This window comes from Trichosurus vulpecula, chromosome 5, assembly GCF_011100635.1.
Source record: "Trichosurus vulpecula isolate mTriVul1 chromosome 5, mTriVul1.pri, whole genome shotgun sequence".
Lineage (NCBI taxonomy): Eukaryota > Metazoa > Chordata > Mammalia > Diprotodontia > Phalangeridae > Trichosurus > Trichosurus vulpecula.
In genome coordinates this window covers 108,413,180-108,429,793 of record NC_050577.1, presented here as the reverse complement: position 1 = coordinate 108,429,793, position 16,614 = coordinate 108,413,180, and the positions used below count along the sequence as shown (strand labels likewise).

The 16,614-nt window shown below is 37.9% G+C and overlaps 1 protein-coding gene across 2 annotated transcripts in view; it reads right to left on the bottom strand.

The window, feature by feature from the left end:
• Nucleotides 1-174: 174 nt before the first annotated feature.
• Nucleotides 175-16,614, bottom strand: part of LOC118851926 (protein mono-ADP-ribosyltransferase PARP12-like) — a 67,949-nt gene continuing 51,509 nt past the window's right edge. For both annotated transcript variants that reach the window (XM_036761513.1, XM_036761514.1), the window contains 6 exons: nucleotides 15,984-16,104; nucleotides 13,981-14,077; nucleotides 11,562-11,652; nucleotides 6,552-6,682; nucleotides 4,801-4,952; nucleotides 175-2,325 (listed from right to left, as the gene is read on the bottom strand). In XM_036761513.1, coding sequence (XP_036617408.1) covers nucleotides 2,042-2,325; nucleotides 4,801-4,952; nucleotides 6,552-6,682; nucleotides 11,562-11,652; nucleotides 13,981-14,077; nucleotides 15,984-16,104 — 876 coding nt within the window. In that variant the 3' untranslated portion in view covers nucleotides 175-2,041. The remainder of the gene's footprint in view (nucleotides 2,326-4,800; nucleotides 4,953-6,551; nucleotides 6,683-11,561; nucleotides 11,653-13,980; nucleotides 14,078-15,983; nucleotides 16,105-16,614) is intronic.

Here is a 16,614-nt window from a genome sequence, read left to right as displayed (position 1 = left end):
AACTCTCATATTACAACTCTCCTGCCTTTTGTTGCTAAACATTTTGAGAAGGCTGGGTACAATAGGTGCCTACACTTCCTTTCTTCTCACTCTCTTCTTGACTCTCTGCAGTCTGGCTTCTGACTTCATCATTCGACCAAAACTGATCTCTCCAAATTTACTAACGATCTCTTAATTGCCAGATCTTAAGACTTTTTCTCAATCCTCATCCTTCTTGACTTCTGTGCAGCCTTTGACACTCTTGATGATCTGCTTTTCCATGATATTTTCTTCTCTCTAGTTTTTTTTGATGACACTATTCTATCCTGGTTCTCATCCTACCTATCTGACTTCCCCTTCTCAGTGTCTCTTGTTGGATCTTTATCCAGAAAATCCTGCTAATCCTAGTTGTCCCCCCGGGCTGTCTTGGGCCTTCCTTTCTCCCTCTACATAATTTCACTTGGGTATCTTATCAGCTCCCATGAATTCAATAATCATTTCTACGATGGTGATTCTCAAATCTATTTATCTAACACTAACCTCTCTGCTGACCTCCAGCCTTGAATCTCCAATTGACTCCAATAGACATCTTAAACTGGATGTCCTATAGACATCTGAAATCAACATGTCCAAAATGGAATTCATTGTCTTTCTGAAAAAAATTCCACTCCCTCTGGAAGTTCCCTATTATTATGAAATATACAACTACCCTCCTAGTCACCCAGGCTCAAAAACTAGGTGTCATCATTGACTCCTCACTCTCTCAATCCCCCAGCTCTAATCTATTACCAAGGCCATTAATTTTACCTTTCTAACATCTCTTGAATATACTCTTTTCTCTCCCCTGACACTGCTACCACCCTGGCTCTCAATCACCTTACACCTTACACCTATTGTAATGGTCTACTAGTCAATCTGCCTTTCACAAGACTCTCCACTCCAGTCCATTCTCCATTCAGCTGCCAAAGGGATTTTTCTAAAAGATCAAGTCAAACATGTCATCCCCATTGGGATGACAATAAACTCCAGTGACTCCCTATCACCTCTGGGATCAAATACAAAATCCTCAGTTTGGCATTCAAAGTCCTTCATAATCTAGCCTCCTCCTACCTCAGTCTTCTTACACCTTATACCCAAACCCTCAGTGTCAGTCCAGTGACACTACTGCCTTGGTGTTCCACAAATAAGACACTCCACCTCTTCGCTTCAGGCATTTTCTGTAGCTGTCTCCCATATCTAGAATGCTCTCCTTCCTCAACTCTGTCTCCTGGCTTCCTTTAAGTCCCAGCTAAAATCATAACCTTCTACAAGAAGCCTGTTCTAATTCCCTTTAATTCTAGTGCCTTTCCTCAGTTGATTTTTCCAATTTATCCCCTATACAGCTGGTTTGTACAGCTGTTTTTATGTTGTTTCCCCCATTAGACTGTGAGCTTGAGAGAAAGGACTGTCTTCTACTTTTCTTTGTATCCCTAGCACTTAGCACATTGCCTGGTACATAGCCGAAGCTTAACAAATGCTTGCTGACTGATTCATCAGGTTGTCTAAACTCCTCATCCCTGGCTCTCCTGCTCTGCAAAACACTGGAGAGTAACTAAAACAAGTTCCCTGCCCCAGTGCACTAGCTAAAAGACAAAACAAACAAAAAACAAAAACAAACTCCTCCATTTTAAGAAAATCTTGCACATGAAAACCCAAACTTTGAAAACAGACAAATTTGGTAGTGACTTTCTGTACTTCAAAGGTTTGTTGTTGGTCTTCTCTTTGCATCATGATTCAAATGCTACATACTTTTAAATAGTGAGCTACTTAGGTGCATCTGAAACAGGATTCTACTTCTGGAAATTATGTTACATACGATTTTTCATAAACATATGTGTTACAAAAGACTTTCACAACTCGGCTCTGAGTAACTGCTCTCCCAGATGATCACTTCCTGCTTTCCTTAAAAACAGGAAGGTAAAAAAGCTACTTTGATATTATTCACACTCTCTCTCTTTCACACACACACACACACACACACACACACAATTATTCCATTAAGGAAACAGTGACTTCTTTTGCCTTAACTAATGGTACACTGTTTACTCTTCTCGGTGTACTCTATGACATACTCTGGGTAAATCTGATGTTTTTCAAAGATCACAAATATGGTGGGATCCAATCTGTTATTGACACAGCTGTCGTAAAAGGTGTTCTGTGTACCCTGTCGCATTGGCGGCCGGACATATTTTGAATCTCCTTGAGTGAAAACTCCAACCAGAACTCGAGCCAGGAACATTATTTTGACATTAGTCTCAGACTCCGAGTAATTGTGGGAATAACTTGCATCTCTTGCAAAGTAACTCCCTAGGAGCAAGAAGAAAAAAAAAAAAATGGGGATTAGAAAAGCACTGATTCCTGTAGCCAAAGGAAAAACTCTGCCCTTCCTTCATTGAATTTGGTATAACTTAGCTAGAAACATTTTGTACAGTTATATTCAGATGCAAATGTACATTCCTATGACAACTCAACATTTCAAAATGCTTAATATGGAAATGAATTCTCTGATCCACAGACCTAAAAGAAAACACATACTAGCTCCAAAGGGGAGCCCTCTCTGGGTTCATGCAGTTAGTAGGAGAGAATTCATTAGAACAGAGTAGCTTTGAGAACCACTGTTAATACTTTGATATATACTAGATTTGGAGGAAGATACAGGTTCAAATCTCACTTTTGACATTCCTGGTTCAGGGGCTTAACTCTTCAGGGCATCAAAGAATTCTCGAATACTTATCTACTGATTCATAGACTGAAGACAGTGCAGATGGGACCTTACCAAGAAAATGGACAATTGGACCAACACTTCACTAGTCCTGGACTTTACATCTCTCTCAATGGAATCTTGGGGGGCAGCTACATGGCACAGTGGATAGAGCACCAACTTTGGAGTCAGGAAGACCTGAGTTCAAATTTGACCTTTGACACTTACCATATTTCCCCATGTATAAGACGCTCCCATGTGTAAGACACACCTTAATTTTGGGCCCCGAAATTTGAAAAAAAAATGTATTACATAAAGTTATTGAACTCAAGTTTTTTTCATCTGCTCATCATTTTCAGGCATCTTTTGGGCAAGTCTGGTGCCTGTACACATGCTTAGTCCATTCCATTTCATGAACCTGAAGCACCAACTGTGTCCTCCTTTGAAATCAGTAACTTCCTTTTCATCAACAATTCTTCTTGCCTCATGCTGAACCACCTTTGTGGACACAGGAATTCCAATTGCCCTTTGCTCTTCAATCCATATCTTCAATTCCCTCTCTAAATCAGGCCATTTTGCTGACTTGCTTCTCATGGCCTTCTTCTGCCATGGCGTTTTCGGTAAGGTTTGTTCTCAGATTGTTTTCTCAGCTGGAGGAGAACCAAACTTATGTTCAGCAGCACAACTTCCATTCACTTTTGCAAACCGGATCACTTTGAACTTGAATTCAGTACTGTACAAAAATCTTTTCTGAGCCATTTCTGGTGAGAACGTGGCAAAACATAACCTAATATACTGGTAACAAATGCGAAACAATGAGTGCAAAGACAAGTGCGGAAAAACCAGGAAATGCAAGTAAAAAAAAAATCTACAACCACTGTATAAGATGTACCCAGTTTTTAGACCACAAATTTTTCGAAAAAGGGTGTGTCTTATACGTAGGGAAACACAGTATTAGCTGTGTGACCCTAGGCAAGTCACTGAACCCCATTTGCCTCAGTTTCCTCATTTATAAAATGAGCTGTAGAAGGAAATAGCAAACCACTTCAGTATCTTTGCCAAGAAAACTCCAAATGGGGTCATGAAGAGTCAGACAACACTGAAAAACAACTGAACAAGATTGCACACTAATGAAATCACATCTTCTCACTATATTGATACAAAGCAGGAAACTTGGTAAAAAGAAGATTTTTTAAAAAAAGATTTTGTATTTTCCTCTCTTCCTCTTCCTTGGAATCCTTTCTTCTATACATTTTTTGTTTGCCTCTTCATTTTATATTTCCCTCTTCATTGCTTTTTATTTTTTCACTATTTTTTTCTGTTCCCTGCTACTTCCTCAGATATTCTTCTTTGTCTTCTCCAAATTATCCAATCTTGAGGATCCTATTCTCTAGTGCAATTCGAACCCCATAGAAATGAGGCAGCCAGGCAGAGGGAGCAGACAAAAGCATGGAAACCAGCACCTGCTCTTCCTCACTCAATAAGCCCCTTCTTTCCTAGTAAGGACCCAATGCTGGGTCTGTCTTTGTATGTCTATAGGTCATGTGTCTCTGAGAGACAGTGATGAGTGTTCAGTGTATATACTTTGTCAATGAGTCTTAGTTTCAAAATTGGTGTGGGAGCCACTCTGAGACCTTCTTTCTTTGACTTGGAGCTTGACCCTAAGTGACCTGAAGGTTTTTGACACAGAGAAATAAAAACTAGCATATCTGAGAAGCAGAAATGGAGATAACACAATAAAACATTCTTCAGGCAGCCAAATATAAATTTCGGATAGTGATGATGATTCTATATCTTTCCATAATTATTAATAATACAGATCCCACTTTTCTTGAGAGCTAATTAAAGCAAGCAAAAAAGATAAAGCAGCAAAAAAGAAATGACTTGGGCAATTATCTTGGCATTAAACAGAATGTTGAAAAAAAGATGTCACCAGTACTGAGCTGTCAAGGATGCAAAAAATGTCAATACACAAATAACATAGACTTACTCCCCCCCAACCCCACATCACTTCCTTCCTACATAAACCCATATAAATACAAAGACACCCACCCTGAAGGCAAAAACATTGACACACAAACCTTTGCCATAAACTGTTGCATGGGTCCCACAGATCCTCCAATCAAAGTTATGACTGCAGATGTCATTCAAATGGATGTATTTCGTTCCATGAAATAGATGTCGTTCATCCACATCCTTCCCTCCATTCACCTTTTTCATCTGGTCCTTCTGCCTAAGGGAAAATATGGGAGACTTTAATCACTGAAAATTCTATTTCCTCTTACAAAAATTGAGGCACATTCACTTAATGGATTGGCCAAATTTCAAAATACAAATCTACTGCATGGTGTATTCTTGGGTAGATATGCTTTTTTAAAAAATTCAGTAAGGAAGTAGCAAGCTATCGTTATCATCATCATCATCATCATCACCATCATCAGCATCATTATCACAACAAAATTTTCCCCAACTATAGAGACAATAGTAGCCCCTCCGTCCCAGGGTTTTAGGACTGTGAAAATGAAGTGAGATATTTATAAATCGCTAAAGCACAATGCATGGCACATACCAACTGTTATATAGATACTAGTTGTTAGTATTATTATTATTGAAAACATGACCCTAATAATGATTTGTCATAGTCGTATAGCATTCACAATTAACCAAGAGGTTTCATATCTGAGATATTCTTTGATTAATAAGATCCAATACCCTACACTACACAGCAAAGTGCAAATAGAATACAAGAGGAAAGAAGTGTAATTGAGAATTCATAGCTTATTGAACAAACAAGCTATTTAGAAAATTCTCCTTCAACTTTTCACTCAACAAGGCAAGGGGATTTATTAAGTAACTGGCTATTCAGAGTAGAGGGGTTATCAGTGTTTTAATAAAATCTTTCCACTATCAGGTTTAACTGGCTCTGATTCATCACTCCTACTGCCACTTCTTTGGCCTTGGGCCATACTGTCCCTGGCAGCAGGCCATTTCCATTTCCCATGGTAATAGGGGTTGTGAGCAAAGTGCACTGAGTGGAGAATGAAGAAGAATGAAAATAAGGAGTGGGGACTATATGAAACATGGCACAATTCTTTCTTCTGACAGAGAGAACAAAGGGCTAAATTAAAAGATACATGAGCCCCTTGAGGCCAGGAGTTGCTTTATTTTTTTAATTTTTATCCCCAACATGTAGCATAATATTTTGCACATAATTTAATTAATTTTGAATGAAAGTATTTTACTTAATTGTTCATTAAAGCATTTAATTAATGTTTCTTGGATTGGATTGGCAATCCTTACATCTGTTAGATCTATATTTTGAAAGTATGTGTATATATTATCAATAACCCAAATGGACACAAATAGGCATGTCTCTGATTCAGTTGTTCTCAGAACGAAAGAGCCCTATGGTCCAAGGAGCTTTCACAAATCCTGTTCACAGCTTAGCACAAATAGCCCCAGAGAATCTCTTTAATAGCCATACAAAACCCTATGGGATTAGTGAGTCAGATGTTTCACTTCCATTTTGAAAGTTAGGAAACTGAGGCCAGCCCACAGCAGTTTAATAATTTGACACAAAGGAAGTGTGTCAGTGGCAGGATGAAAACAGTAGTCTTCCAATCTGTAGCTCAAAGTTCTTTCCACTGTACTAAGCGGCTTATATAATACATCTAAAGAGACAGTAATAAACACCCTATGAATGTTTTTATTACTTGTATTCTTATACTCTTCACTTGTATTACTTGTATGCTTCACTACTAAATTCTACTAAGTTTGCCTGAGTCGAAGTGACCCAGAAAAAATCAGAGAATGATAAGAAATGGGAACATACCATTGGAAGACCTGCCAAAGGGCCAAATTCTGAATCCTTTGGATGCGTTCAATGACAAAACCTGTCATTGTCTTTTCAAATTGGCTCTTGACATCACTGAATTCTTTAGAGGTTTCATTGAGCATCACGAGCTACGTTGTGAAAAGGCACAAGCATACAGAGGTCTCACTAAAATTGTACATTGGTAAGGAAACAAAACTATCACTCTTTGCAGAAGATATGATGATATAGTTAGAGAATCCTAGAGAATCAACTAAAAAATTAGTTGAAATAATTAACAATTTTAGCAAAATTGCAGGATATAAATAAATCCACATAAATCATCAGCTTTTTTATATATTGCCAACAAAGTCCAGCAGTAAGAGATAGAAAGAGAAATTCCATTTAAAATAACTGTAGACAATATGAAACACTTGGAAGTCTACCTGCCAAGAAAAACCCACTTACAAAACACTTTTCACACAAATAGTCAGATCTAAACAACTCGAAAAATAGTAATTGTTCATGGGTAGGACAAACTAATATAATAAAAATGACAATTCTATCTATTTAATTTACTTATTCATTTCCATACCAATCAAACTACCAAAAAATTATTTTGTAGAGATAGAAAAAATGACAAAATTCATCTGGAAAAACAAAAGGTCAAGAACATCAAGGGAAATGATGAAAAAAAAAGTGAAGGAAGATGGCCTAGCCATACTAGATCTCAAGCTATATGTGTGTGTGTGTGTGTGTGTGTATATATATATATACACACACACATATATCCGTAATCATCAAGCACTCTGACACTGGCTAAGAAATAAAGTGGTAGATCCGTGGAGCAGATTAGGTACAAATACCCAGTAATAAGTAACCACAGTAATCTAGTGTTTGATAAACCCACAGACTCAAGCTTTGGGACAAGAACTCATTATTTGATAAAAAAAACTGCTAGGAAAACTGGAAAACAGCATGGCAGAAACTAGGTACAGACCAACATCTCACACCACATACCAAGATAATGTCAAAATGGTGACATGATTTAGACATAAAGGGTGATATCATAAGCAAATTAGGGTAGCATGGAATAGTTTACCTATCAGATCTATGGATAAGAAATGAATTCATGACCAAATGAGATAGAGTACATTATGAGATGTAAAATGAATAATTTTGACTATATCAAGTTAAAAAGTTTTTGCACAAACAAAATCAATGCAACAAAGAGTAGAAGGAAAGCAGAAAAGTAGAATAAAATTTTTATAAGGTGTCTGATAAAGGCCTCATTTCTCAAATATATATAGAGAGAAGTCAAATGTATAAGAGTACAAGTCATTGACCAATTGATAAATGGTCAAAGGATATGAATGGGCAGTTGTCAGATGAAGAAATCAAAGCTATCTAAAGTCATATGAAAAAATGCTCTATTGTGAACTGATCCAGCCATTCTGGAGAGCAATTTGGAACTATGGCCAAAGGGATATAAAAATGTTCATACCCTTTGACCCAGCAATACCACTTCTAGGGTTGTATCCCAAAGAGCTCACACAAGTGGGAAAAGGACCCATATGTACAAAAATATTTATAGCAGCTATTTTTGTAGTAGCTAAGAACTGGAAATCAAGGGGATGCCCATCAATTGGGGAATGGCTGAACAAGTTGTGGTATATGAATGTAATGCAATACGATTGTGCTATAAAAAATGGGGATGATACAGACTTCATAACAACCTGGAAAAACCTACATGATATAATGCTGAGTGAGCAGAGCAGAACCAGGAGAATATTATACACAACCACAGATATATGGATTCTGTGAGGACTAACCCTGATAGACTTTGCTCTTCTCAGCAACACAAGGTGCAAAGACAACTCCAAAGGACTCACAATGGAGAATGCTATCTACATCCAGAGAAAGAACTATGAAGTATGAATGCAGATTGAGGCACACTTTATGCTCGCCTTTTTTTTCCCCTTTTTTTCCTCTCTTTTGTTTTAGTTTTTGGGGTTTTTTGATGTTTTGTTTCTTCTTTCTCATGATTCATTCCACTGGTCATAATTCCTCTTCGCAACTTGACTAGTGTGTAAATAAGTTCAATGTGAAGTTATATGTAGAAGATATACCAGATTCCATGCCATCTTGGGGAGGGGGGGAGGGGAGAAAATCTGGAACTCAAAATTACGTAGAACTGAGTGTTGTAAACTAAAAATAAAAAACAAACAAAAAATGCTCTAAATACTATTAGATAAATGCAAATTAAACAACTGTGAAGCACCACCTCACACCTATCAGATTGGCTAATATGACAGAAAAGGAAAATGACAAATATTGGAGGGGATATGGGAAAACTGTGCACTGTTAGTGGAACTGTGGACTGATCCAACCATTCTGGAGAGCAATTTGGAAATGCCCAAAGGGCTATAAAACTGTGCACACCCTTTGATCCAGCAATAACACTACTAGGTCTGTAGCCCAAAGAGATTAAAAAAAAAAGGAAAAGGATCTACATGTACAAAAATATTTGCAGCAGCTCTTTTAGTGGTGGCAAAAATTAGAAATTGAGAGGATGCTATCAGTTGGGGAATTGGCTGAACAAGGTATAGCATATAACTGTAATGGAATACTATCATGCTATAAAAAATGACAAGCAGGATGCTCTTTTTGTTTGTTTGTTTGTTTTTTGGCACGACAATTGGGGTTAAATGACTTGCCCAAGGTCACACAGCTAGTAAGTGTGTCAAGTGTCTGAGGCTGGATTTGAACTCAGGTCCTCCCTACTCCAGGGCTGGTGCTCTACTCACTGCTCCACCTAGCTGCCCCACAAGCAGGATCCTTTGAGAAAAACCTGGAAAGACTTACATGAACTGATGCAAAGTGAAGTGAGCAGAGCTAGGAGAACTTTGTACACAGTAACAGCAATATCATATGATGATCAATTGTGAATGACTTAGCTCTTCTCAGCAATGCAAGAATCCAAGACAATTCCAAAGGACTCATGATGAAAAAACCTATCCAACTCCAAAGAACTGATGGGAGTCTGAGTGCAGATTGAAGCATACTATTTTTCACTTTATTTTTTTCATGGTGGGGATTTTTTGGTCTGTATTTTCCTTTATAACATGTATGGTGGTTGAATTTCCAGAGACTGCTACTCAGCTCAGTCACAGATAGCCCACTGGCAGGTTCTTCAGGTTCATAGAGACTGAATTGTTGGTATGTGACTTGGTTTATTCCACTGCAAACTTATGTGTGGAGCTGAAGGTTAGAAGTGAATATGCCCTCTGTTCAGGGCCTTAGAACCACACAGCTATAGTTCTGGTACATGTTCCTTGATCCTTACCCAGGTAGAACTCCTGCTCCCTCATAAGAGCAACCACTCCTCTCCACCCTGGAATTATGAGCCAGAACTAGATACTATTCAACAGAGCTGTCCAATAGCACCCTTGCCTATTCCCAGTGCTAGTATAGGGTCCCTTGGGATCTCTTTCAGCTCAGGTGTTCAGTCTCCTTACTGCCCCTCAGGTAGTGAGCTGGTAGTTGGTGCCACTGCCACAATCCACTGCCCTTCCGCCTGCATGTTTTGGTGCTGCTGTTCCTGAGCTGTGATCCCAGCCAGCCCCAACCCCAGTATCAACAAACCTCTCTTTTTGTCTAAGATTCCTTGAGCTAGAAAAATGACTCATTGTAACTTTTCCTTGACTTCCCTGATCAGAATTCTGTCACTATAGTGAATGATAAAAAGAGCGTAAGGCAAAACTGTTAACTCTGCCATCTTGACTTGATCTCCCTAAAAATATGCATATGAGCTCTTTTGTTGTTGTATAGAACTAGAATCTAATGGGAAGTAATTATCAATTGAGGAATGACTGAACACATTATGGTATATGAATATAATGGAATATAACTATGCTATAAAAAATGATGGAGACCTGGGAAGACTTGTCTGAACAAATGTAAAGTGAGGTAAGCAGAACCAGAACAATTTATACATTAATAACATTGTAAAGACAAACAAATTTTAAAGACTTAAGAATGCTGATCAATGCTATGACCAAGCACAATTCCAGAGGACCTATGTCCTATCAATCGCAGATACAGAGGCAATGGACTTAGGTTGATTGAGACATGAGACAGACAGACAGACAGACATGGACATGGTAAAGTTGTGTGATTTATTCTGCCTGAATATTTTTTTCAAGGGTTTTGATTTTCTTCATTTTCTTTTCTTTTCTTTTTAAGGAAGGAGGGAGGAGAAGAAGTGGAAAGAAAAGAAGTTGGGCTTTGTATAATTTTTAAAAATGACTTAAATTTTTATAAAAGAGATTGACTGACGTATTTTTAAGGTATACCACAGCTTAGTCAAAAGCCAAATAACTGTAAATTGTGTATCAGCAGATTCTGAATTAAAGAGGTTTTGCTGGGTTTTTTAAAAAATGTATCAGTAATAGAGTGAAACAAACAATGAAAAGTATGAGGCACACATTGATGACAGTGATGTAAACTTCACTAAAAGGAATACAAACTCTGAGTAACTGAAAAGCCAATGAAGGTCCTAGAACAGATAATGAAACATGCCTACATCCTCACTGTGAGAGGTGGGGGAATACTATAGCAGAATGTTATACACATTGTGAGTTGTAGAGTCACTATGTTAGTCACTGCAAATGGATGTTTGCTTAACTGCTGTTGTTCTCCTGTCACATGGCAGGGTTCAATCTGGAGGTAGGAGGTTTTATTTTCTGTTTTCTAGAAATGTTTGTGATAAAACAAAAGGCATCAGCAGAACAAATTTTTAAAAATACATTAGTGGTAATAATAGCTATTTACTAGTTTATATATTTAGAGATCTTTTGATAAACAAAAATTTTGAAAATTAGTCATAATAATTATAAATGAGTGATTGGTTTTAGGCTAGGCCCTTATGGATAAGTACTTACTATTATTCTCAAATATCAGCAAAATTTTTTTTTCATGAGGAAGGAAAACAGGAAAGGAAAATACATCAAAGAGCAGTAAAGTAAATACCTTATAGCCAACATCTGGCACAGCTGATTTGTCCCAGGAGGGAGGGATCGAGAAAGTGAAAGCACCTGGCCGGCTCCCCTCTCCTTGGTTACTGAAAAAAGAAAGAAGTCAATTTTATTTCAGTTCATGTTGTCCATTCTACCAGTGAAGAATACCAAATACCACTCTGGGAAGGACATTCCTCAGAAACTTTTGAGAATTACTGCCCTTTTGTTCATTTAGGGTTCCCTTCACATTTGCAATTGAACATATTGATGTGTACTGTGAGCAAGCAAGTGCTAAAGGAATTTGAGAAGATCCATTTCTCTGATATCAAAGAACAGTTAGAACTCCCAGAGTTCTAAGAAAAAGAAAAAAAAGGAGGTGAGCAAGACAAAATTTGAAAACCCATGCAAGCTAGTAAAAGAAATTCTGAATAAGAAGGTTGAGAAGGTGACAATCTCCAATTGGTTTGTGTCTTTGCCCTGCTGCACTGAAGGCAAAGACATTGAGAGACAACTACCCAATGGCTAAGAAGCTGACCGAGAGGTCAATGAAGACAGTCCCATTGTGGAGATTCTCCTACAAAAGGCTGAGGCTAGCAAGGATAACAAGGCTGTGAACGACTAGTAGTGCTGCTTTTTAAGAAAAGACTTTCTCTTCTTTGGCTTCTCCCTTGAAGATCTCCAGACACCCTTAAACTGAGTTTGCTACATGATTGAGCCAGGTCATGGTATTGATGAGTATGAGGTGAAGGTAGAAGAGCCCAATGCTATCATTCCTAATGCAATACCCTAACTTGAAGGAGATGAAGATGTATTTTGAGGGTGTGGAGTAGATGGATTAGAGCTGGGGTGGGGAACTGTAGCCTCAAGGCCACATGTGGCCTTCTAGGTCCTTAGGTGCAGCCTTTTGACTGAATCCAAAGTTTACAGAACAAATCTTTTTATTAAGGGGATTTGTTCTGTAGAGTTTGGGATCATCTAGGTCTTATCTGTACTTTGTCCACTATAAACCCTTGAGCAATTCACTCCATTTGTCTAGCTATGTTTCCTCATATAGAAAAAAAAAAAGTAAGGAAATTGAACAGAAACTCTCTCAGGTCTCTTACAGTTGCAACATTTCTTGATTCTAAGAAAGACACAGTAAATGAAGGTCCCCAGAGATAGTATTTATGAAATAACTAAAGTGTGAAAGAGGTGGGCTTTGTCACCATGATTCTTCTTAAAGCTTCTTTCCCATTCTGACCCTTCTGACTGTGATATTAATCAAATATGCTATTAGTGCACAAATTTATGCTAAAGAAACCAATGGAGGGGCAAAAAAATGACTGTTACAATGATGTATCATAATATTACATTATTATATTATGTAATATATTATACATCATACGATATAATATAATATTACCATAATGACTATATTATATACTAACGACTACAGTATAGAGATAAATCTGGGAACCATGACCTGACTCAGTAATCAGCCTGCTGGGCCACCATATTGAAGCCATACTTTAGTATAGCCATCTCAGTGTTTTCAGGGACCATCTCCCAGTAGTTGGGTCAAAGACAATTATTTCTCTTTGCCTGGAACGTGCTTAATAGAAATGGGCAGATCTATTTTTGCCCACCAATGATGCTGTAGTGATTTTATAAGTCACAGAATATTAGAGCTAAAAGGGACCTCAGAGACAGTTAATCATTGAGAAGGCTATGTCAAAAGGTGACATAATCCCAAGTTAGATGTCACAGCCTTAGGATCATAGCTTTGGAGCTGGAAGGGACTTTGAAGTCATCTTCTAGTCCAACCTCATTTTACAGTTGAGGAAACCATAGGCCTGAGGAATTTTAAGAGCTTCTCCAAGGTCAGACAATGTGTTGGTGGCAGAATTAGGTCTAGAATATAGGATTCCTGGCTCCTGACAGCTCAGTACTCTTTCCAATACACCATACTGAAAGCCTTCTTTGTTCACACAATCAAATAAGGCTATGGCACCCTCCACCACCTAGGGAAAAGAATGACAACCATATTGGTATTATTGGTCTATGAATGAGAACGCAAAACGATCCTTCACCAATGTCATTCCAAAAAAGGAGATATTTTTTATTTATCATCTATTTTGTGCCAGGCACTGTGCTAAGCATTTTACAAACATTATCTCATTTGATTTTCACAATAATCCTGGGAGGTAGGTGATGTTATTATCCATGTTACAGTTGAGGAAACTGATACAGAAGAGACAGAGATTACATGACTTGCCCAGGGTCTCACAGCTAGTAATTATCTGAGGCTGATTTTGAATTCAGGTCTTCCTAACTCCAGGTCCAGCCACTGTGCCACCTAGCTACCTCTAGCTAAAGAGATTTTTTTTTTGAGAAGGGGCCTTATGTCACAACTTTTCTTTTCCTACCTTCAAGCAATGTCATTAAGTACTCACCGTTTCCTTATTTTATCCACATCTTCAGGGGATACAAATTTTGGCCTCCTACATACTTTTCTTTTGGTTTGGGATATCAAATTTCTCTGAACCATTTCTTGAAGAGAAATTAGAGATAGTAGTTTTTTTTCAGCAATCAAAAGTAAAATAACTATATCTTAAAATCACACACACACACACACACACACACACACACACACACACACACGAAGTCCCAAGGGATTCAATTATCCTGAAAGCCATTTCATCTATGGTGTTAGAGAAGGTTGATGGAGGCATCATTCCCTCCATTTCTGGACCTTCTGGCTGTATCAACTAAGCTATGTCCTTAGGTTGCTTCAGAAGCAGCCAAAGTAAATAAGAGTGGCATTTACACTGCCTTTAAGGTTAACATGGTGATAAGAGTACCAAGTATTGGCTGCTGAGGACCCAGTGAGTCTCACTCAAATATAGCCAACAAACAAGACACCTCGCAGCAGCACACAAGTACAATCACTGAGAATTACTTCCTGTCCCCCAATGTCATGAAGAGTCCAAATTGTAATCCAGACTCAATTTATCACATCTGGCTCCTCTCTCCTAAAGGAGGGGGATCTCTCACAGCTAATCTGTGATGAAGTCAGAAACTGGCAGAGCTGGGACACATGTGCACAAAGTCAAAATTATCATTCTTCTACCCTTCAACCTTGTCTGCAAGCAAAACAGTTTTGATTTTGCTTGAAGGTTTGTAAACAGTGATAATGATAATGACAAGCATTATAATAATAGCTAATATTTATATAGCACTCAGTATGCATCAGGCTTCGAAATACATGATCTCACTAGGTCCTTACAACAACTGTGTAAAACTACATACACTACATACTGACGGGATTACTATTCCCAGATTCAGAGATGTTAGGTACCTTACCCAAGGTCATACAGAAGATAAATGCTAAGAGGCAGGCTTTGAAGTTAGATCTCTCCTGACTCAAAGTTCAAAACTCATCCTACTATGACTCACTACCTTTAATGAACCTAATTCTCTCATATTGAATGTTTCAGGCCATCCTGCTTTTGCCTCCTCACTTTCTTCCCATATTCAGGAAGCTATAAGGATAGAAACTCACACTTTAAATTGTTTTAATATTTGTGATATTGCTTTCCATTTGAATATGGGTATATGTAACAACAATGTGGCTTGCCGCTACTGTGGCTGTGTTAAGGCCAATAACAACAGCATACAGAAGGGCCGCCAGCACAGATTCCTTGATCAGCTTTTCTAAGGAAAGCAACTTTAAGGGGTTTACAATCTCACTTTAATTAAACATACATATATCATTCACTTAGTTCTGGGGGGAAAGCCAGCACCCTGAACTTCAGAGCAAATACAAACAAATTATAAACAGAGACAATAAAAAAAGAAAGACCAAATAACAATTCATTCCAGAGGAAATACAAATAAAAATTACAAACAGAAAATATCAACAGATCAAATAACAATACTGAACAGGCAGGCTTTGTCTAATCAAGATACCACATACATAGTTACCAAAAAGAGAAGCACCAATGGGTCTGAGTTAGTAATGGCAGGGGTGATTACAACAGCTTGCCCAGAGTCTCAACACTCCTTCCATGAGTGAGCCCCAAAGGCAAAATGCCAACCTCTGAGTTTATATACCCTGTGCAGGGTCAAAGGGTGACTCAAACCCATGGAAACTAGGCTTTCCCTTGAGGTAAGCAGGTCACGAAAGACTCCTGATTTAATCAAAGAAACAAAGGCCGGACACATCAAGGCACTTGATTAAATAAGTGCTCCAAAAGAGAAAACAATAAAAAGTCCCACCTTAATTACTGATACACTATAGCATTTAATTCAATAAAATATCTTTTTTCCTTTGCTTCTTTCAAGGTGTGGGTACCAGGGTGTGGGTAGTTGTTTAACTAACAGCTGCAGCATTAAAATCTACCAGGCATTAAAATCTACCATTCTTTGGTTAAGTAGGAAAGCATAAGTATTATACCTTTGAAGTTGATTTCATAGAACTGATGTCCCGCTTGAAAGTCTACAGTGGCATATGAATCAGCAAGGAATACGGTTTCTATATCTACAGATGTTACTGAAGAAGTAGGATGATTTTCACCCTAAAAAACAGAAATTTTGAGAACTTTGAAAAAAAAATGCATACATGGATATAAGATGTGTAATATCCCTTTATTTTTGGCTCTGAAATATGGACCACTTTTTATGACCTTAATTAGAAAACACAGGAAATTCAACTTTGTAAAAATAAAATAAAAAATCAGTTGGTACAATATGAAGGAAATGACTAGACAAAGCCACTACCAGTTATTGGTTAAAAAAAAAAAACCAAGGAGCTGTGGGAAAGTGGGAGCAGTAGGAGTGTTAAAGAGGAAAGGGGAAAGTACTCTTGAAACCCACCCCCTTGAAACCAATTCAGTGGACCTGGCTCATATTCAAATAGCTGCTCACCTCATTTTTAAAGAAAACACATTATTTTATAAGCCAAGCTAACTACTGACTTTATTTTTTTTAGTTACGTTTTATTTTATTTTCAGTTTTTAATTCTCTCCCTTCCATTTCCCTCTCCCCACCCATTGAGAAGACAAGAAAAACAAAAGCCATTTTAAAAA